Source organism: Leopardus geoffroyi, chromosome B1, assembly GCF_018350155.1.
Source record: "Leopardus geoffroyi isolate Oge1 chromosome B1, O.geoffroyi_Oge1_pat1.0, whole genome shotgun sequence".
In the NCBI taxonomy this organism is placed as follows: Eukaryota; Metazoa; Chordata; class Mammalia; order Carnivora; family Felidae; genus Leopardus; species Leopardus geoffroyi.
Genome location: NC_059327.1, coordinates 109,933,222 through 109,957,105, shown reverse-complemented (window position 1 = coordinate 109,957,105; position 23,884 = coordinate 109,933,222). Strand labels below are relative to the sequence as shown.

The 23,884-nt window shown below is 37.6% G+C and overlaps 1 protein-coding gene across 21 annotated transcripts in view; it reads right to left on the bottom strand.

The window, feature by feature from the left end:
* Positions 1–3,381: 3,381 nt before the first annotated feature.
* CAMK2D (calcium/calmodulin dependent protein kinase II delta) overlaps positions 3,382–23,884 on the bottom strand; it is a 316,543-nt gene continuing 296,040 nt past the window's right edge. For 15 of the 21 annotated variants that reach the window (XM_045469296.1, XM_045469390.1, XM_045469317.1 and 12 more), the window contains 5 exons: positions 15,105–15,180; positions 10,269–10,363; positions 8,049–8,277; positions 6,510–6,605; positions 3,382–5,336 (listed from right to left, as the gene is read on the bottom strand). In XM_045469296.1, coding sequence (XP_045325252.1) covers positions 6,539–6,605; positions 8,049–8,277; positions 10,269–10,363; positions 15,105–15,180 — 467 coding nt within the window. In that variant the 3' untranslated portion in view covers positions 3,382–5,336; positions 6,510–6,538. Of the gene's footprint in view, positions 5,337–6,509; positions 6,606–8,044; positions 8,278–10,268; positions 10,364–15,104; positions 15,181–23,884 lie in introns of those variants that run through there. The other 6 variants (XM_045469345.1, XM_045469428.1, XM_045469447.1 and 3 more) reach the window with 2 other exon arrangements.

Sequence of the window (23,884 nt, the reverse complement as noted above, 5' to 3'; positions counted from 1 at the left end):
AGTTTAGGGCAGTTATCCAGGCTGGACATATATACTTGAGAATCAATATAAGCTAAAGCCATTGATCGCATGTTAATTATCCTGGGAGTATGTGAAGACCTAAAAAAAATTCCAAAATTAAAAGTCAAGTTGATGAAAAGACAGCAGTTAGAGATTAGATAGGGGCATCTAGGATGATAGGAAGAAAATCAGCCAAGTGTATTGTCCAAAAGACAAGAGAAATATATTTCGAGATGGAGAGGGTAGACGACTTGACAGATCAAGTAAAAGGAGAACTGAGAGTCGATCCCTGGAATTAACAGGGTGGCCACAGAAGACTAGGAAAAACTTGTGAGGCAATAAAGGCAACTGGAGTGGGTTCAGGAGGAATGGGAGGGAGAAACTGCAAGTGGCAAGTTGGGACAGCTCTTTCATGGAGTCTGTCTACTAAGGGAAGAAGTAGGCATCGGTGGGGACAGCTAGCAGGGAGGAAATGCTTTATAATGGTGAAGTGGGGAGAGTTGCTAGAGAGACATCTATGAGTAGGTGTGGGGGGGGGGATGGGTGTTTGGCAGGTGCCTAAACTCTTTATTCTCACCACTGGAGACAAGGCAGGGTGTGCAGAAAGAACTGCTGAGACAGCTTCATTTCTTGCGGTGAAATGGAAGCGGGGTCCTCCACTGAGTGACGATGGGGCAGGAAGAGTTGGAAGTGGAAGATGGTAAGGAAAGTCTGACCTCACTCGTGGAAGAGTGGGAGAAAATGGACTAGGTAGGGAAATACAATTCCTGGGCAGCCACGAGGATCTGTGAGGGGTGTGAATGGCCATGATTGTAGAGCAGGACTTGTCAGCAGTGTTGGATACTTTCCTTCAGTCACATTCAGCAGCCAGAGCATGAGCATGGCTCACACAGACCGATGGATGTTAACTGGTTGTGGATTTCCAGGTGAGTGAGAACGGAGGAAGGAGCAAGGGAGTTTGTAAATTCAGACTACATTATGTGTTAGTGGCTGAGTCAGGCCCTTTGGCCTTAGGGTAAATTGCCAACCCTGCATCCCAAAGCAGTTTCTGAATATCTAGTTATAGACAGAACATTGCTAGGATTTATATAAATAGTTCACACCTATCCTGTGCTGCCTATATAAACCTGGCAATAAAAATTACCTGACAGTTCTTGGCCATTCAAGACTTTGAGAATGGGGTAAATTATTTTCCATGAAAAGAGCCCGCATTCTTCCTTTAATATTTCAAATAGTACCTTGGAAAAAAATTTGTGCTTTGGATTTATTTTTGTGGATCTCCATTTTCTTGTTTAAAATGAAGTCTAAATAATTCTGGGTACTTTAGCTGGAGAGACCTACTAGGAAGACAGCTGCCTAAGGAGTATGGTTCAGGGATACGAGGAGCACCCCCTCTGTAAACCCAGCAGGCAGCCCATGCCTGCTTGCTGAAGCCTGAGGTGTCAGTACAAGTGCTGACTTTAAAAAGGGGTTAAAACTCCAGTGTCTGCAGGAGCTGGCAGCAGACCGGAGTGGAGCATTTGTGGGCGGGGACAGGCCAAGCGCTTGGTCTCCTCTAAAAGAGGCTTCGGCTTTTCTGTCACCACAAGTGAACACAGGATGCAAAATCTTACAAGTTTTCAAATTAACCCAGAAGTCGTGACTTTGATATGAAACCTCCGATTTTAAAATGTTGGCAACATTTTTTTTTCCTCAAAAAGCTAAAAACCTTTTTTATGGGCAAACCAGAAGAGTTTGACTTGTAAAGTAGTAAAAGTCTCTAAAACTATAAATCCTTCTGGGGTAAGACTGAATTTCATTGATGTTTCCTACTGGAATCTACGGAAGAACATTTCAGCCTACTTCTGAGAATTGGTTTTGTTTGGGAAAAGTAGGAATACTCGGAATGCTTCATGCCGCTGTCTCAGCAGAGGGGGCTTATCCCTGCTTATTGCTCACATCATGGATACATGGTCTAGTATACTGATGTTTATTATAATCTTTTTATATATTCTCACTTCTTAAAATCTGACAAAAGATTCCATGAAAACAGTGAAGGAATTCTAGATGTCAGTAGGATTTTATTTAATGAAATCAAATGTCGTGCCACCTACGTTTACCCCTACCTTATATATGATTATTTCTACAAGGATTCAGACTCTCAGTTACTTACGATTGATTCCTTGAGAGTTTTCCTAGAATAAACTGATTTGCTTCATTTCATTTTCCCTGCTTTTGGCTAGATGACTACCTTATTCAGTATCTCTCATCTTCCTGCTGAGATTCGATATGAATATATCCTTAGCAATATTCGTAAACCAGCATTAAGACAGCAGCCCATAAAATAAGAGTGTTACACTCCCCTGAGTAAGGAATGGGGACAATGTGAGTATTAATATCAGCAACTGTAATAGTTATAGCTGCTACCATTTAATTATTACTCTGGTACTTCGTACTCATCATCTCTAGTCCTCATGATACCCCTATTAGATTGGCATGATTGTCCTCATTTTACAAATATAAGCTCAGAGGGAAGAGTTAGCATGCTCAGAGTATCAAAGACAATAGTGACAGAGGTAAGCATTATACCCAAGATTGTCTGGTTGACTGACTGCATCTTGAGGTTCCCATTTACAATTTGGCCACAGTTCAAAACTATTAATGGCTTCTCCCTTGTTGGCCCTCTTTGAGTTTAGAGATAAAAAAATGAATATACAGCTCTTGCCTATAGAGATATTATGCTCCACAGTGAAGACACAAAGATGTATCTTCGAAACCATGTGGCTGGCGGGAGGCAGACCCAAACTACAGCTGGTATTGAGAGAACGAGCAAGCTTAGAGTGTGGTCGAGGAAAGTTCAATCAGGTGGGTGATACTCTAAACTGAATGTTTAGGAATGAGTAAGAATTAGGTTGAAGAAATAGGGGAAGAATGTTCTAGGTGAAATACAGCATAAATAGATGTGTGATGTTTGCGGTCAATTGAAAGGTGGTATACTTGCATACATGTAAGCAGGAGATGAGGTGCTTACTGTAGACTGGAAGCGACATTGAAATGGTATGCAGTTAGAGTTGACTTAAAAAAGGAACATCCTAGCAGCCAAGTGAAGGATGGAACAGAAGACACACTTAGCAATTTCACGATTCTTGTTTTTAACTACTTTGTTCTCAGAAAAATTTTCCTAGGAGAGACTTACTTTGGACATATATACTAAATTAACTTGCCATTATTACCAAGTGCATTGTTAAAAGGAAGCACAGTTCAATAATTTCATCTTTGCATCAAAGGTAAATTGTTATGAATTAATGAGACCACGGTAGGACACACGGCTGCTGGCACTGGCCAGCATCGTGGATGAATCAATACAGTACCTCTTCTTAAGAAATAAAGATGGAAACGTTGTCAGCAGAAATCACAAATTTATTAACTCTTAAATATATCAATCAGTCATTTACCATTATGGCAAGAAATATATACAGTGTCCCATGGTAAACTGCAGTGTTTCAAAATGATAGAAGATAATAAATGTGTAATTCAGTTGTGGTGGAGAGAACAAATCACAATTTCCTCACATCTTAGTGCGGAAGACAAACTTGATCTATGGTAATACTTCAACACCACATGCTAAGTTAGAAGTGTAAAAAAAAAAAAACACTATACCTATTATTTTTAAAATACATGTATGCCACGTATAGCCGCTTCACAAAAAGGTAGAAGAAATCAAAAAGGGAAAAACGAGGCCATTACTTTTCACAGATCTCATTGGCAGGTTAACATGGCTCAATACATTTACTGTATATATTTATTTTAAATATATATTTTTAAATCGTGTAATTATCAGAAAAGCTTCAATCCATCTACCATACATCCACTAGCAACAATATCTAAAGTGATTAGTAATCAACACAGAAAGGTGAAATGAGAGAAAGAGGGAGGGTTGTTTTTTGTTTAGTTTTTTGCTTCTGCTTTAAAAATAGGCTTCTGAAGATTGTGAATTACTATTGTTAAAATAATGCTGATGAAGATACCATGCACTAGAAAGCATTTCAGGGAAGAGAAACTGCCTCACAGGAGTTGAGAAAAGAAAGGAGAAATGAGAAGCACAAAGAAAATCCAGGCATTTCCCTTTTCTTTTTAAACTGGAAAATCCTAACTCCTCACAGGAAGATAATGTCACTGACACAAGAGAGAAGCTAAGAAAGCACACGCCACAAAGATCAAGTTCTAAACACTTAGGAGAATGGAAATCACTTGCAGACCTCTCTGACTTTAGAAAACTAGCCAGTGGTGAAGCAGGAGGGGCCCAGTCGACAAGGCAGAACTAAGTGCCTTTGCACAAAACCCTGATCCACTACAACTTGGTGTTGTCCTTGCAAGTCCCCTAATTAGTAAGACACCTCTCAGGTAAACTAGGAACTCCCTGCTTTTACCTAAGTTTAAATAATTCTAATACCACCAACATAGGCTGTAGTTTGGAAACAGGGATTCTAGGCAGAATTAAGAACGTTTAAAATCTTGACAACGTTTTCAGGGTCCTAAAGATGATAGGAGTGCTAGTTTAGTCACCGCCATTATGCAAATTTCACTTTCCTTTCTGTCTAGTAGTGTGTGAGAAAAGACAGAAGAGGATGGAGAAAAAGGAAGCAAACAGCAAAAAGTGAGATCAAATGGAGAAAACAGAGCACATAGGTGAGAAAGGAACAGGAAATACAACAAATTCACAACTGTGAGTATATCCTAAAGTGATCACACGTAAATTATGTGAATTTTTCCAGTTTACGATTTGAGCAAAAACAGCATGACTTTATCTCGCTTCCACATTCTTGAGTGATTTTGCTCACATATCAACCTACTTTAATTGTTAAAGAGCAACAAAGCTTTCAACCAGGATCCCAGGATCACACTAGGAAACTGAAAGTGTTTTTTTTTTTCTTTTTTTTGCTTTTTGTTAAACAAACAAGCCAAAACTGATTAACAGCAAAGAGTTTTAAAAATTTACGTTTCTCTTACAAACTGTCATTCAGAGAACAATAATTTTGAAGTCTGTTAAATCTTGGCATAAACAGAAACTTGACGAATAGGTTGTATTTGGAACATTGTGGAATTTTTTTTGACCTCCCTCTATTGTTTGCCAACAGTAATTTAAGTTTGCATGGAACATCCCCCTAGTTGAAGTGTAAACAATGTGTGGGAAGGAATAGATGACAAGATGATGTATCACATATGCATTACATGTAGGACCTTCACAACTTCATGCACTCAGAAACATGCATGAAGAGGAGGAGAGGACGGCCCAGGGTTCCCATCCAGGTGCCTTGAGAACAAGAGAATGCAGAAGTGGCACTGTTGACATTTAGCTGAAAGAAAGTGGGGGAGGGGGGAGGGAGAAATAAGTTACACCGTTTTACAAAATATTGCCAAATTGTTTTGCCAAAGATGTGACTAGGGTACAATTTTATACCTTAGCTAAATTAATTGAAAATATAATGTATGAGATGTTTGCTTGCAAAAGATGAAATACACGATGTTAAGCAGAAACAAAATTAAAATAGATAACAACAGCATTAATTTTCTGTCAACTTTGTCCACACAGAGCTAAGCTGAAAACAGAAACAGGAACCCAGGCTTCAATCACATTATTGAATATAAATATGCATTGTAAGCATTCATGTTTTGTTAAAATGAAGTTTAAGTTCATCCTTAGCTTTTGTCATCATTCTTAGGCTCCTTGGAAAGTTAAACCTAGAAGTCAATTTAACAAGGAATATAGCCTCAAAAGTAGATGAAACATAATGATTTAATTGGAGGTTGTTTTTTTTTTTTTTTTTTTTTTTAATCCAACTGCTGGGAGCACTATTTGTTAAAAGCTCTGATAAGGTTCAGTGCTTTGAGTGGAGAAAATATTCACAACATTACCACATATATCTGGATCCTAATCCAAGTGAAGAAATAAATCTTAAAAAACAACACAGGCATGAATTTAATTACAGTCAACTTTCAATTATCCTCTGGAATTACCTACTATGTGAGTTTTAAATTTCAGCTTGACTTCCTCTTGTGGCCTGCGCTCATGGTCAAATACTATTATACTCAGTCAGGCACAGCAAATTAATTTATAAATTAACCTTAGTCAAGTGCTTAACAGGAATTACCACCTCTAGAAAAATGGACACCAAAAAATCCTACAGCTTGTTATAAATTAGGTCTGGATAATTGAGAGTTGTGAGAATTGACCCAGACATAATGGACTTTTAAGGCGAGAACTCCAGGATATTCTAAAATGCCAACATCCATATGCTAAGGCTCTTCTCAGAGCTTATTACCTTTAAAACAAGGGTTATGCTACAAAATGAGGCCAAACATTAGACTCAAGAGCTCATGCAAAAGTGCTATAAATTTCCAAAGACCTTTAATATTTTCCATTGAATATAATGCAAAAGAAAATATTCTTAAAGGGAAGAAAAACAGCCATGCAGCTTTTTAGTCATTAGCTCCATTCACAAAGTATCCCGGAGCAGGATGTTACTTACAAGACCCATATGTGAATGGTTTTCAGGCCTTAGATGTTTTGCCACAAAGAGGTGCTTCCTGAGAAGTTTTCTTTCCCATTTGGAATACAGGATGGCCTATTAAGAGAAGCCCCATTTAAGCCACTTGGCGTAAAATGAAGTTTTCTTAAATAGGCTCTATCCCATAAACACTTGGGGGAATTGTAGAAAAACCTTACCCTCTAGTACTGTATGATTGTAATCCCTTCCATATTAACTGTCAATTAGTGCTGTACCTCTTTGGGGTAAAAAACACACAAGCATGGGTGTCTTCATTATTCTATTCCTCTTGTCATTCTCTTCATTACATAGCTATCTATTTTTCCTTCGTCTACTTTTTATAAATCCAACAGTGATAAGTAATTATTAAGGCTATAGAGAAGGTCTTTGAAAACCACTGTGGTACATTATTAAACCGAGAAATTTTGATAGATTCTCTGGAGTTGAATGGCTGTTTGTATAAACTTGACTCCCCATCCTACTCCCTTCTGAATATTAACAGGTGATCCTGGTGAGACAATTTGGAATGAGACCAACATTAGGTCAAACTTCTGAGTCTAAACTCTCCTTCTTGTTTTCATCTCATCCCTTCACTGACACAACCTTATTTCTCATTAATATTCCCCTCTACTCCAGTTGGAGCCAGCCTTCCTTATCCATAATCCTCTACCATACAAAGCTAACATCCTGACATTGTCCTTTTCTTATGATATTCCTGGACTATCTTCCATTTGCTCTATGTCTCCAAATTCCACTTGGAATTTGGACAAGGTCTTAAATGATATATTCTGTGCAAGATATACTTCTAAACTACTGTGAACAGTTTGTTACATTGGTCATTCATTCCATTCTACTCTGAAGTTGATTGCAAACCTCGTAATTTTTCTTTGGTATCAATCATAAGTTGATTTCTAAACTAGAATATAAGTTCCTGGAAGACAATTATCTTTTACCTTGTATTTTATCTGGCATAAGTTAATCACCTAGGAGATGTGCAAGAAATATTTGTCTAATTATTGATTGGAAGAGCAAACATAACATCTGAGGTAGAGTAGCATAGTGAGGAAGACACTGAAATACCTGTTCCTTGTATTTTGAATGCTGTGTTTATAAATTTCTTCTAATACCTGTTAACTGAGCCCAGTAGATCATGTACAAAGGTTCTGATATGATAATGGTCATTTTAGAAACGCCTCCTTATTTTTTCCTCCCACATCACCCTCCTCTGCCAATTGTGACAATGAAGTCACAAATAGTTTGCCGTATTACGTGATTTAAGAAAAAGAAACCAGCTTCCTGGGGTATCCTCCAGTTTCTATTATACGTGTGTTTCAACCCCCAAACAGCTGGTCTAGTTGATCTTTCTAGACAGTTATAATCTATTTCTCCTTAAACATTCCCACCGATGTAACTGACTTCCAGTGTTAAACAACACTATGTCATGTCATTAACAATGGAATAAGTAAAAAACACTGGCCATGGGTATATTAACAAAGAAGCTGACAGACTGGAAATATTTACTTGATGGGTACTGTTGGCGACCCAGAGCGATGAAAATGAACATTCTGCCACTTTCCATCCCGGCGGTGCCACACACGGGTTTCTTCTGACTGCATTGTCTTTGGCATCCCGCTGCCATCCATGTACTGTGTGAGCCTAATGTACGCTATGCAGGCAGCATCATCACCTACCAGGTGTACATGGGGGTTCAGGATAATAGTGTGGATTGGTTTATTGCTTTTGGACAAAGCTGAAAGAGAGTAAAATGAAAACAAAACTTAGTTACTACATACAGAAAACCGAAACCAGTAACTTCGTCTGGGGCCAATGAATGCAATGCCATTCATTCATTCAACTACTAATTGTTTGCTTTGAGTCCCTGGCACTGTGCAAAGTAAAAGAGAAAGGAAAAAAGAGCAAAAGTAGATAGTCATTATTTTCTTTGTTTACCTTCATAGAGAAGTTGTCACTCTGGAAACTCAGGGACACACAAAGCTGAAGGTGAAGAGGTGTATTTATTTATAATGGGAAGTGGTTAAAAACAAAAGCAATACTGGGGCACCTGGGCAGCTCAGTCGGTTTAGCCTCCGAGTTCGGCTCAGGTCATGATCTCACAGTTTGTGGGTTTGAGCCCCGCATCAGGCTCTGTGCTGACCGCTTGCTCAGAGCCTAGAGCCTGCTTCGAATTCTGTGTCTCCTTCTCTCTCTGCCCCTCCCCAGCTCACGCTTTGTCTCGCTGTTTCTCAAAAATAAATAAATGTAAAAAAATAAAATAAAAACAAAAGCCATGATACAAATAGAGAGGTAGAGGGCCTGGCCGAGATGCATGGAGCAGTTGAGAGGATACCCTGTGGTCTTGTTCGTTTTGTTAGTTGATGAAATACATGGGACAAGGAAATATATCAAGTATCATGCTTAACTGACTGAGCCACCCAGATGCCCCTAAAATGCTTTTTATTTATTTTTGAGAGAAAGCGAGAGAGCAAGTGAGGGAGAAGAAGAGAGAAAGGGAGACAGAGGATCTGAACTGGGCTCTGTGCTGACAACAGAGAGCACAATGCAGGGGCTTGAACTCATGAACCCTGAGATCATGACCTCAGCTGAAGTAGGACGCTTAACCAACTGAGCCACCCAGCTGCCCCTGATGTTATTCCTTTAGATCACTAAAACAGGTTAAACTGTTTTACCTGTTATGCAAACCTCTCTCCCATTTTCAGAAAAGATCTGAGTAAATTACTAAATGCTACAGTCACATAAAAAAGAATATCCCATTATGAAGAATATGTATTTATGGTAAGTAATGACATATAGTTTCTGTTGAAGTAAGTTAAACATTTAAGGGGTTAATTATTTTATTAGTGATGAGATGGTGTCGATTGAGAACCAACTGGAAGAAACATTATGAGAGAATCAGGAAATTTACTGAAGCTTTGTTAAGGCCAATTTACCACATAATTCTTTCCTTGCAAATGCCTAGTGACTATGTAAAAAAAAAAATCATTAAACATACTTTAAATTAAAAACCCATGCCACAGCAGACATTCCTGTCAATGCTTATAATTATTGGAAGTGAATTTGATTATTCTAGTCCTTGCTACACTTCCTCTTTAATTTGATGAATTCACTCTATGTATCATGCAAACAAAAGACAATTCCTAGTCTTCAGGTGTAAGGAAAAGAAAGATAAAAGGAATTTCTGGTTTACACTTTTGTTGATGATCTCAAGGATCTCAGGAGTTTCTTTTGCTACTATCTCTGAAATGTGGCTATTTTCTCTAAGACCAAATTCTTATAGTGAAAACTGAAATATTTATTTACCCGATCACTCATCTTCAGGTACATTTCACTTTGAAAATGAGCACTATGCTTGAAAGCACCCCTTTATGTCAAATATTCTGATATGCTATGGTGTCTTTTACTTTTTTGTACATAAACAATGTTTTATGAAAACTTATTTTTTTGGTAATTCATTTTGCAGCTTATATATACATTTGCTGGGACTTAGCTGGGGTACGTTCCATCAACATTACCTTTTATACAAAATCAAAGAGTTTCCAAAAACACCAAAACTTTTAAGCTTGTCATTTTTTTTTTTTCAGTTTCAAATACGAAAAGTGTTATGATGTAAAATACTGGACTAAGGTGAAAATTCTCATTATAGAATAGAGAAAAGCTATAAATTTAAGAGAAATTCAAAGAGAAATTGGAAAAGGCATGTTATTAAATTTAGAATAAATGTACCATTTTCAAAGTAGAATCGGTGAAAGTCCATCCCTTCCACTAAATTACCCAAAGCTTCAGGTTCAAAAGCAGTAAGGCCCGGGTCACAGATTTTTCTGTAGGGGAAAAAAAAACATAATGAAAATAACCAATACATGGGTTAATATGTTTTGTTTATATAATATAATATACTTTGTTTCACACATATCCAATCTTATTTATCAAGTCTTATTTTTCACTGGAAGGAAAGAATCTTTAAAAAACATAAACATATAAAATTTCTTTCACAGGCCTTGGCAAGTTGAGTTGAGGAGCAGATGCTATAAAAGCATTTTGCAGGGAACTCTGATAGGCGCAAGATAACACAGCAAGTTCCAGCAGATAACTAGACTTCTTTAGGAGTCTCCTTTTTAAAATTTCTGCTTTTTTACATTTCCAAGATGAATTCTCTAGGCTTTCTCCAGTTTTTCCTCTTATTTTTAATTTTTTAAATGTTTGTTTATTTTTGAGCGTGAGAGAGCGCGCCTGAGCACAAGCAGGGGAGGGGCAGGGAGAGAGGGAGACACAGAATCCCAAGCAGGCTTCAGGCTCCGAGCTGTCGGCACAGAGCCCGAACTCACAAACCATGAAATCATGACCTGAGCCAAAGTCATATGCTTAACCCACTGAGCCACCTAGGCGCCCCATCTTACTTTTATTTTTTTACACTTGATCTTAGCCAAAAGGCCGAGAACTGATTTACTCTTAAGTTGTCGGAGTCCAATACACTCTCCAAGTCCTACAAAATCAACATTGGCTCTGAAACTAAATAATTTTGTAACAACTTTTGACACCTTCTACATTCATTGATTTGAAAGCATATATCACATCCTGTACTTTCTGGAAAAGCTGTTTTTAAAGTTTATTTCACTTGGGGTGCCTGGCTGGCTCACTCGGTTAAGAGTCCAACTTCGGCTCAGGTCGGCATCTCACGGTTTGTGAGTTCGAGCCCCACATCGGGCTCTGTGCTGACAGCTCAGAGCCTGGAGCCTGCTTTGGTTTCTGTGTCTCCCTCTCTCTCTGCCCCTCCTCTGTTTGCACTCTCTCTCAAAAATAAAAATAAAATATAAAAAATAAAGTTTAACTTTTAAAATAAAATTAAGAGATTCAAACATACAGATTAGTTTTCTTTTTAATACTAGAAATGTAATTCAACAAAGAGATAGGACATTTTTAAATATTCAGAGAAAGCCAATGGCTTTCTTTGGAGAAATTTATTCCATGAAGAATTGTTAAACACCTATGTGGCAGATATTCTTTGAAACAATTATAATACAACAATTAAGACTGGAATAGAAATAAATACAAAGTGCCTGAAAACCAGATTACTTACATATGGGACAGGAAAGATTTAGGAGAAAAAGTGAGCTGGGCTTTGAGGAGTGTGTAGAAGTTTTCCAGGTGTGGGGAAGATGGTAGGCAGGAAGAGGGCAGCAAATACAATAGCTTAGTACTGAGAGAATAGAGAGTATGTTTAGGGAACAACTAGTCGCTTGATCTGGTGAGCACTGGGTCAGTGGGTATGTATATAAGTCCCATAAAGGGGGAAACAGTTCCTTGGGCCTGGGGTGATCAAGGCAGGCTTCTCAGAGAAGGTGACCTAAAATCTGGATTTGAGGAAATAGTGAAAGTTTACAAAGCGATAAAAGGATTTGGGACTATTTATTTTGGGGGAAAAACATTTTAACTGTTCAACAGAAATACAAGTTGGCCAACATGTATTCAAAAGGCCAACTCACTATGGTTCTTCACAGTATTGTTCATAGTGCATGGAACCGATTTTTTAAAGAATGCTTTTAAAGTAGAAAATACTTGGGGCACCTGGTTGGCTCAGTTGGTTAAGCATCCGACTACAGCTCAGGTCATGATCTTCCAGTTTGTGAGTTTGAGCCCTGTGACAGTGCTGACAGCTCAGACCCTGCAGCCTGCTTTGGATTCTGTGTCTCCCTCTCTCTCTGCCCCCTCCCTCTCTCAAAAACAAATAAACATTAAAAAAATGTTTTTTTTAAAAGAAAATACTTTAAAAAATCAGTGAATATTTCTGTGGTTTAAAAAAAAAAAAAGCCTGAAAGGCAGGAGTGGCAGAGGGGAGATAGTGAGGAGGGCTTTTACATTTTGTCTCAGACTTGCTGGTGGGCAGGTACTTTCAAGTTCAAAGTCAAATATATATAAGCTCTAAGGGGAGAAATGGGAATAGCCGTGTTGCTATGGTAACAGGAATTTATTCTGCCAGGGGCTATTACTTCCTCCGCAAATATGACTTCTGGTTGTCAACATTGGTGAATCAAAAATTTTTACTACCTTATATTGGTGCTGAAATCATCTGAGAATCACCGTACTATGATGGATCTCTTTACCAACCACCAAAAAGAGTCAATATATCTGAAAACCTGTTAATCTGTTCTTTCTTTCTCTCTCCTCTGTATATATGCATTTATCACCTGTCATAGGCTTTGGATTAATAAAGGATTCACAAAGCTGCCACTTGATATATATATGTGTGAACACACATGCTCTGAACAGGTGTCCTAAGGACCAGTTGACAGGGCTTTACCAGTGTATTCATCCAAAAAGCTCCCATGTAAGGTCCTGTTGAATTATCCCTGGGCCTGAGTTGAAACATCAGGCCAGATTACAGGCCTCTGTAGGTAAATAGATGTGATTCCACAGGACTGCATTATTTAAAATACCTTACATTAACCTGTCTTAGAATATAGGAAACATTCCAATTTTGCCTGGCTACGACCACCAACAAAATACACTTTCTTACTATTCTACAGGAAAATGCTATTACAAAAAAATACATATTTGAAAATAGTATTCTCATATTTGGAGAACATGTTCTCATGTTTTCCTTAATAGAGTTCTCAGCAAAACGATAGGAGAGCAGCTTTTATGGCACAGAGTTCTCCACAACTGTTTAAAAGGGAGCTCTGGTCTCCGACGAGAGTTTTATTTTAAACTTCATATCTTACTATTTCAAGTGTACTTTATTAAATCATGTGAAAATAGCTGATACACACAAATATATACACATGCATATGCATGTGTTTGCATGTATATGCATTTACACATTTAATTTATAAGAAGCAATCCTGCATTTAATTTAGTTCTTAAACTCATTTACTTTTCATATTTTATAACAGATGATAAAAGCAATACCTTATATAAAATTTGGGAAAAAAGGCAAGAAAAAAATTCACACATAATTTCATCTCCCAGAGGCAATGTCCTTTTTTCCTTTTCAAAACCAATTTGTCATATCTCATTCTATTTTTAATGCTTTTTCTCATGTAGTTGGAATAATTATGTACATTATAATTACATCATAAGCATTTTCCAGATTTCTAGAAACTACATAAACATCCACTTACCAAATGCACCACATATTACTTAATGGTTTCCTTAATGACGGACATATGTTTCCAATTTTTCACTATTATGAACATCGCTTCAGTAATATTTTTGTTTATATTTTTTGTCCATGCTTTAGATTAAAAATCCATACCCGTGTTAAATTTTTTAAAGTTTATTTACTTATTTTGAGAGAGTGTGCATGAACAGGGGTCATGAGAGAATTCCAAGCAGGCTCTGTGCTGTCAGGGCAGAGCCCAACTAGAGTCTCGATCTAACAAACCCTGACATCATGACCTGGGCCAAAATCAAGAGTTGAACGCTCAACCAACTGAGCCACTCAGGTGCTCCCATACCCATGTTAAATTTTTATCAGTAAAATCAGAGGATTAAAACAATTTGAAACTTTAGAAATAAATAAATTTGAAATAAATGCTTTCTGGTATATAAGAACTAAACGTCCCTTCTAACCACTGCCACCACCACCAACCTAAATTTTTGCCTCCATTTATACTCCATCCAGTGTTGGAGGAAAGTCATCATAGTCCTACAGTATCTGCACTCCACTGCTTGTCAGCAATTTTTACCCCTGCTGATCTGACTGGCAGAAAATGGTCTTGCATTCACATTTGCACATTTGGGCTTTCTTTCTTTCTTTCTTCTTTTTTTTTTTTTTTAAGTATACAAGTTTTATCTATTTGGGTAGCCTAATCATTTTATCTTCTCATTTGTCATTACTTTCTCTGCTTTTAAATTTAGGTCTTTCCAATCAGAGATCAAATTCAATCTTTTTGCATTGAACTCTTTCATTCAAGAGGAGCTCACTCGTATGGAGTAAGAGGAAGGCTTGGACTGATTTTTATCTTTGTCCAAATGGCTAGCTTGTTGACCTACATACTTTGTGAAATAAGCCTATTTATTTGAATGCTTTATTTTTACTTGATTTCCTTTATATACCCTATGGTCCAGTAGTTCATAAACTTTAAGCATTGGGACTTTCTTCAAATAAACTGTTACCTAAGAGACAAACTCATAAAAGAGACAAAGAAAGGTTGAGGCGTGCTGGCCCAAGAGGTAGAAGGCTGCCTCATGTCACCTTCTGATCTCTCTCTGTCCCAGGATCTTGACAGAGCTGCGAGGCAAAACATCTCTTAAACCAAAATGTACTTCTATGTGCTTTCCTGTCTCTTGTGTTTTTGCTCTCATGGATGCTCTGCCTGGAATGCCTTCCTCATATGGAGGAGTGCGTGATTACAAGTCTGTGCATTGACCGGGAGAGCACCAATCCTCCTATCAGAAGCTTTGTGTTTCCTCTGTAAATCCTATTTATTTATGAAATAAAGCTATCATTGACCTCAAACCTGGGGTTAAATATACATGAATTCTGGTACACTGAAGAATGCACTCATATATAAAATATTTTGTTCACATGCATGAAAGCAAAATAAATGTGCCTCTACTCACGTGTAAGCTTCAAAGTCCCCATTGTTGATAGCTTCAATCAGTTGTTCAGTGACTTTGATAATTTCTTGCTTTCGTGCTAAAGGCAAAGATAGATTATTTTATGTGGCTTTTGTCCTTTGTTCTCATAAAACTCTAACAATATTGCTATTTTTCTTAGAGTTTTAACATTTAAGACCCATCCGTCCCCCAAACATGGTGTTATTCTCTCTACAATCTTGCTGTTTATAGTGCAGAGATCAGCATCATCGACTTCTTTTGGGAGGCTGTAAGACACACAGATTCTCAGGTCTACTCCAGACCTACAGATTCAGAATCTGCATTTTAACAGGACCTTTAGTCACCTAGAAATTCCAGGCTATATTTTTTAAATAAGTTCTCATTACCTTCATCAACATAATTGGGTTTGTAATTTTTTTTTCCTTGAACATTTAACAGATGTATGTCTATCTTCAGAATACAGAGGATCTTTTACATTGAGACACTTTAGATACTTTTTACCGTTCAGCTCAACCAACTCTGCAAAAGGGGATGCTGACACTGTAAATGACATCATATTTAGACAAATGGCCTTCAGTGAACTCTATGAATTGGAAAACCAACATATGAATCAATATGTGGACATAGGCAGATAGTTCGATGGAACCTCCCTGAAGAGCTGTCAATTCCAACACCAAACATGCTTTGTTTCTATTTCCAGCCCACAATTGGTAAAATTATTAATAGTTGGCTTGGCTCAAATCCCACTTACTCAGTAAATTTCTTTCTGATTCCATTTGCAAATGTTCCTTGCCTTTTCTGAATGCCTACAGTGTATCATTCATTTGGTAATGAAGCATATGCTATAATACCACAACACCTTTTTTAGTTAAATCATTACTAGTTTTAAATTGTTATTAAACTTTGTTCACTGTGTGATGGTCTTTCTAGTTAAATTAAAAGTTCCCTTGGGGTGGGGGGGGGGCTATTTTTTGCATCCTCTAAGTTTTATTCCAATGTCTTTAAAATAGGTGCTCAATAAATGTGTGAATTTGATCAACTGCCATTAATGATAATCTTTTGATTTCAGAATTCTATTGGTACTAATGAAATTAATGCATGAAATTTTTAAAATTTAAATTTCTATGAGTTTTGCTTTAAGAACATTGTGATACTTTCTTAAGTCACTGGAAATTAACTAGGAGAGTCACGAAGAGTTATATTCATTCTATCTTAGTGAAGCTGCTATTCATAACAGAAAAAGCGGAAGTCTGGTTTTAGATAATTTTTTTTTCCAAAGTTTGTTTATTTATCTTGAGAGAGTGAATGAGAGTGCAAGCAGAGATGGGGCAGAGAGAAGGGGAGACAGAATCCTAAGCAGCCTCTGCGCTGTCATCGCAGAGCCTGGCTGAGGACTCACCAACTGTGAGATCATGACCTGAGCTGAGATCAAGAGTTAGACACTTGATCGACCAAGCCACCCAGGCACCCCATTTTGTTATTGATTAAAGGCAACCAATATGTATTTTTAATGAAACTGATCATTATTAAACATGTTTTAACCACAAAGTTAAATGCTTACATTTTCCAAGTTATGATGTTCCTTATTTAAAATAAATATTCTGTAAATCTAATCTCATTTATACTATATGAAACTACCCTATAAAATATGACTGCTAATAATGCCAAGGTTGATAAAATAAAAAATCACTTATATAGGTTAGATTTCATTTTAGTTACATTATTAACTTTCATTTATATTATGAAAAAAAGTTTCTTAGCTCCTACACACATTTAAAACATTTTTTTGCCCTTGTTCGGTTGATTTATGAATATCTAGAATATATCCAACACCAAAACATACTGACACAAGTAGTAGCAGGGAATAATTCTGTAATAGGGATGCCACCAGTGGCACATTTTAGCTTAATTTAGTTAGGCAATAAGTGATTCATCTGTTTCTGGCCTCAACAGTATGAACATTTGGCAAAAGTGCATGACAGCTGACCCGATTCTGGAATATAAAGGACACTGGTGCTCAGAAAAGGAGATTAAGAAAATGTGACTATCAAAACCTCCTCAAAATTAAATCCTTGTTTAAAGCTAATATATTTCCTAGTTTGCTAAGTAAAAAACTAGAGTTTAGAAAATGTCAATTTTTAAAAATGAGATGGAAGAAAAACGAATGTGAAATCAGTACCCTTTGTAGAGCTTCATTAGGCTAAGGCTCAGTTTACAGAGCGTGAAAAGTTCAAGGTCACGTTCTGAATTTTCTGAACATCTCTACCTTCCCTGATAAACAAAATATGGAATTAGAATATCGGCTTTAGGTATGGCCATCTCTCATACTGTGAGTCACTGTGGAAATACTTATTATCTCTTTAATAGTTTACAAGCTACAACTGGCTTAATTTTTGTCCTGCACAATCAAAGCAACACAAATTGCCTTCTCTCTTAGTTCTTAGGCTCAGAAACAATGGTCCTTTAGCTGGCAGCACAGCAAGTGGGAATTAGTGAGAATGCTTCTGTGCTGCATCATCAGGAAAACAACATGACAATCTTGGCTTGGCCCTGGAACTCAGGAATCTTTAGAGTGCTTACTTCCCTGGGGCAAAGGAGCCTGAGTGAGTCACAGGTAGCACATGACAGCTGACTCTTTAAAGGAAAGCAGAAGTCTGGAAATGAATCATTTGTATATAGTAGTCTACTGTGGTTGGGACTATTGCCACAGTGACCTACAGGAAGAATGAGGTTTTGGTGCTCGCTAGCAAACAGTGAGGATGAGGAACAATCTACTTCTCAGAAGTGAGGTTAAGGGACAGTCACTGTGCTAGGTGCCTGGCTGCCTATCTTCTGTAGAAAGGGACCCCTATCATCTGGCCTTCCCTCTTCCTAAATATCAAGTAATGAGCACTCCAGAATTCAAACTGGGGACAGCTTGTGATGTGTCACTATTTAACAATTCAGATGAAGGAAAACTGTACCAATATGGCATTCCCTGCATACCAGAAGTTTTTCCATCTTTAGCTAGCACTTTAATCACTGGGAACTGATTACTCAGTAGTTTCATTTACAGAATAAAGGTACTGAAGCCTATACCCATAAGTCCCAAAGTAGTTTGTGGGGATTTCCAGGTTCCTAGGGGAAAGGCAGGAGAGAAAAGTAAGTGGGAGAGATGTTTCAGATTCTGAGTGTAATTGCTTCCCATGCAACCATGCAAAAGACCTAGAAACATTTTCATGTTCAAATTCATATTCTTTTTGGCTCCCTTATTTTTCTAAAGAGGACTGTTAGATAAGGATGTGAATGGTCCCAGTGTTAAAAACCAACCAACAAAACAAGAAACCCTGGGAACTGAGAATAAGTACATAATAAAACAACGGATAGATTTCAACATTTCTCAAACATTATCAGATCTGAACAATGATCAACAACGCTCTGGGATATGCACACAAACATAACCTACCGGTTTTACAGGTAAGTACAGAGAATATAGGCACTGACCAGGGGACATAGAGTTTGCTGATTACTCCTTCCCTCCATCTTGAAATACTTTTACTGCGTTCCTGCTTTTCTTAATAATTGTGTGATCATATGATCTCTTATTTACTAAGTTCTCTTTCTCTACCTGGACTTTAAATGTTTCAATTCCTTTCAAAGGTTCAATTTGAGGCCCTTCTCAACATACACTGTATCCTTCTGAACCCTTCCACACCAGTGTTTTATATTGCTATTTATGTCCCAGTGACTGGCACATTGTTACTTCCTTTTTTCTAGTCTTTTCCTCTACCTCTGTGTGTCAGTGCCTGTTTTGGAATCTTCATTTGGACATCTCAAATGCATCTTGAACCCAACATACGCTAAACTGATCTAATGAACTTCTACCTGCACAAATCTACTTGCTTTTCCAGGGATCTCCCTCTTGGAGAATGGCAACATCATCATCCAGTTGCATAAGCCAGAAACCTGAGAATCATCTTTGAATCCCTTATCCTACACACCCCATCCAATCTTTCAAGTTCTGTTGATTTTGCCTTTTAAAATATATTACATATTGGGGCGCCTGGATGGCTCAGTTGGTTAAACGTCCGACTTCAGCTCAGGTCATGAACTCGTGGTTCGTGAGTTCAAGCCCTGCGTGGGGCTCTGTGCTGATAGCTCAGAGCCTGGAGCCTGTTTCAAATTCTCTATCTCCCTTTCTCTCTGTCCCTCCCTCACTCATGTTCTGTCTCTCTCTCTCTCTCAAATAAACATTAAACATTTTTTTAAAAATTAAAAAAATAAAATGTATTACATATTAGTTCTTACCTTCTTCACCACCACTCTGGTGTAAGCACCCATCATTTCATAATAAGTTATCTGAAGAGACACTATGAAATCTGGCATAATCTCGACTCTGCTCATCTCACCAGACTCATTCAAAGGCCTTTACTTTATCCTCTCCACTCCACCCATACAGCCTATTCTCAGAAATGGAAAATGGCCAAACTGCCTTCTAGTGTTAGCCCATGTATATTATCCTCTCTTGGAGAACTGTCCCCCATCTTTGCTTCCACTTCTTTTATCAGATCTCAACTATTATTTCTTTGAAAAAGCCTTCTCTGACCCTCATTTTAGGAGAGGTCTCCATGTGATAAATTCACACTTATCTTCTCCTACAACTGCTGTTTAAAAGCACTTAGTATACTAGAATTTACATATTTATTTGTGTGGATTTGATTACATTTTCTCTATTTGTAAGCTCCACAGGGGCAGATAACTTACCACTGCAACCCAACATCTAGCATAGTACATGCTTAATAAATACTTGAATGAACAATGGGTCCAGAACAGACTCAAGCACTTTCTGATTCCCAATCCAGTGGCCTTTCCAACATATAAATACTTCATTTTTAAATGATGGTCAGAGAGCCTTTAAAAAATATACAACTAATAAAACAATTCAGATTTTAAGAAGCATACCTTATTGTTTACTGACAGTGAAAGAAAATACTCTTCAACTTGTCTAAAACTAACCATCAAATTTCTTTCTCTTTTTGGCTTCCTTATTTTTGCTAATGCAACCACAATTTTACTGGTCTCCCAGCTCAAAACCTTGGGTTACTTCTAGACTCTGTATTCTCCTTTGTCCTCATATTGTCCTCCACAAGTCATTTAATTTTCCATTATCATCTACATGATGTCTCCTATGGTATATCCTTAGCCTCTTCGTCTGTTTGCTTGCCCTTGGCAATCTCATTTACTCCTCTGGCTTTGACCATATAATGAAGACTGCCAAACCTCTATCACTAACCTTAAACCTTTCTGGGCTCCAAGTTCATATTTCTATCTGATTGGTAACATCTCCAGTTAGCCTGGCATTTCAGACCTAGTAGGGTGCCAAGATGGACCTCAAGTATCTTTGCTGAGAAACCTGCTGCTTGTCTTCTATCACTCACCTTGGATAGTGATGACATAATCTGCTCAGTTGCCCAAACCAAAAGCCTTGACACTTCCTTTTCTTTCAGTTCTTCATATAGCTGATCACCAGTTCTTCTTCACTCATCTACATCTTTCTCAGATCCATTTATTCCTCTTTAGGCTAATGGCCACTTCTCTGATTCAGGCTCATAGAAGTTCCTAACCACTCCTGCTCCAAGGTCACATCCCACTCACTCCCACTCTCCACCCCTCACTGTTGTAAAATCATCTCTATAGAATAGGGCTAACCATGCCTTTCCCCGACTGTCTAGAAGCCAAGCCCAATATTCTTTGTTCTTGGAAGATCTTCCTACTTTATTTTTCTAGCTTTGACTCTTCACACTTCTTTTCCCCCAGGAGTCCCATATAACCTATTCTATAACTACACCAAGTGTCTCACTTTTCCTCAACTAATCCTGGATCTTTGATAATGTTTTGCCTTTCTTCTTACCATTTCTTCTGTCTGAAAACTCCCCCTCTTCTGTCTGGAAACCTTCAATATTCGGCTCCAAAGTTATCTCTTTCCTATAGCCTTTCTTAGGTGCTATTCACAACTCTTTGGTTATACTGCAGTCTTCCTAAAGCATTATCACAGGATGTTCATAAATCTGCTCAGGCAGGACTTGACAGTTTTCTACCTTCAACACCTGGCACTGAATAAATTCCTATACACGCATGCACATATGAATACATAGATGAGGTGTATAAAATATTATGTACATTTTGAAACATTAGATAAATGCCAAGTATGCTGGTGATGATCACGTCTGGCAGCAGTTTGAAAGTAACTGTGCTAACTGAAAAGGCACTTATGGGGGCACCTGCGTGGCTCAGTCAGTTAAGCGTCCAACTCTTGGTTTAGGCTCAGGTCATGATCTTACGGTTCATGGGTTCAAGCTCTGCATCAGGATCTGTGCTGACAGCATGGAGCCTGCTTGGGATTCTCTCTTTCCCTCTTTGTCCCACCCTGCTCCCTCATGCTGTCTCTCTGTCTCTCTCTCTGTCTCTATCTCTCTCTGTCATAAATAAATAAACTTAAAAACCCACAAAATCCCTTAAAAAAAAAAAAGAAAGGGCACTTACAGATCTTGCATTGCTCAGAATCAGCAGAATGACCACTCTGTGTGACGCCATGGTATTTTAGATGCCAGAGTAATTTGTATAGATCTAGTAAGATAAACTGGGCATATCTAGCCAATGTTTAAACATGTAATTTCTTTTCAAGAGAACTGAGTTCAGAGAAATATCCTAGTTATTCAAGCTTGAACTTTCCAGTAGTTACAGATTTTGGATTAAGAAGTTTGCTGAGATGAAACCACTTGACAATTAACCTTACTCAGGCGTCTATCTTGTCTACTGTGAAACTCAGACTAGGAAATGAACTGAATTTATAGATGCAAGTTGATCTTTACTAAAATGTTAGCACAGTATCATACGCTGAAATCTTTTAGTGAACTGTGCCTAAAGACTACTTAATGATCAAAAGTTGCACAATTAAGATTTTAGCTTTTTGGGGTCTATTAGCTCATTAGCAATTCTGCTCATTTACTTTTTGCCAAGAGGTATAGTTCTATTTAATTTAACTTCTTCTTTTTACATATCTCAGAGGTATCGGGCACTTGGCTGCCAGAGACTTGAAGGACAGGGAGGTTAAGTGACTTGCTCAAGTCATCCAGCAAAGTCAGAAGTTGTGCCAGGGCTGGAACTTTATTTGGCTGAGGTATCTGTTTAATTCACTAATCTATGTTCCTTTCCAGCCCACAGTGCCTAATTCAATATTTTGAAATAATAAACTTAAATGAACCACCTAAGTGTCTTTGAACTTACTCTGGCAAGGTGACTGACTACTTAATTACTGGGCCAAGGTTGTAATTAATTATTATACCGATTTCACAAAACTGGGTGCCCCATGGTTTCATTGTCTTTTTCCACACTGTCATTAACAAAAATAACTCTTAGGAATAGTTATTATCTTCGGCAAATATACAAATTAGGATCATTTTCATGCTTTTGGTAGTTTATAGAAAAAGGTGTCTATCAACTAAGCTGTTTGGCATTTCCTATGCAATTAACAGCTTGCTTCTTAGTGATTTCATTTTTTTTTTCACTAGTTTCATGTATTAACATTCAGGAGAATATTTTCCATTATTTTGGCTTTTAAAATCAAGCCCATAGAAGATTTTAGAGTTGCCTCGTTTACCCTGGAATATTTTACTCAAATTAAGAGCTGGAAATTACCAACTTTCTCCTCAGTAATGCTTTCAAGAATTGTTGTAAAGCTCACTTACCCAGAAGTCACCTGTTGAATGACATCAATTACTCAGCTCTTTAATCACTAGCGTTTCTTAAGATTACAAAACTAAATTATTCAAATCATCTTTGTACTTTGCTCTATAAAAACTGCTCTTAGTTTCAAAGCATAAAATGTTAATTGGGAGAAGAAGTACTATTAATCTTAGCCCTGTTAAATTTCTATGACTTGGCAATAGATGATTAACAAATATTTAAAAACAAAAAACCTCTAGCATTGGGATCATTTAGTATAAGTGAAAATAGGTTTACATTTTTAAAAAAGTTTGTGAGGATATCATTGGGTTACAAAATATGACCATGTCATTCCTAAAATGACTCTAGATCTAAAGAAGTAAAAAATTAAGGGATGTATACTTATAAAGATTTTCATTAAAAATGGCTTACATTAAGTTTTAGAGTATAGAGAAACTATATGTGGTTATGTAGAATATTTTCTTATATGGAAGAATTCAGTCCAGCCACATTAAAGCAATTGAATAACTGTTCTGGTATCCCCAACTGACTTGTAAAAGCTAGAAACAGCACAACATTGTGAATACCATTGAGTATTTTAGTATTAAGATTTGTGTGAATCAGATAGGTGTGGTACCACTTCCAGTTAAGAGTTGATGACATGGAAGAAAAAGATTTTAAGAAACTGGTTCAAAGATTCACATCAACTGCTTGAGGATTAAACTGCAGTCTCCTCAACAATGTGGGTCGAACTTGAGGGCATTATGCTATGTGAAGTAAGTCACGCAGAGGAAGACAAATACTGTATGCTTTTACTTATATGTGGAATCTACCAACCAGACAAACAACTCATAGAAAACGAGATCAGATTTCTGGTTACCATAGGCAGTACTGGGATAGGAGAAGGGGGAATTGGAGGGAGATGTTCAAAGGGTACAAACTTGCAGGGCACCTGAGTGGCTCAGTCAGTTAAGTGTCCAACTCTTGATTTCAGTTCAGGTCATGATCTTCCAGTTCATGGGATCGAGCCCTGTGTTAGGCTCTGTGCTGACAGTGCAGAGCCTGCCTGGGATTCACTT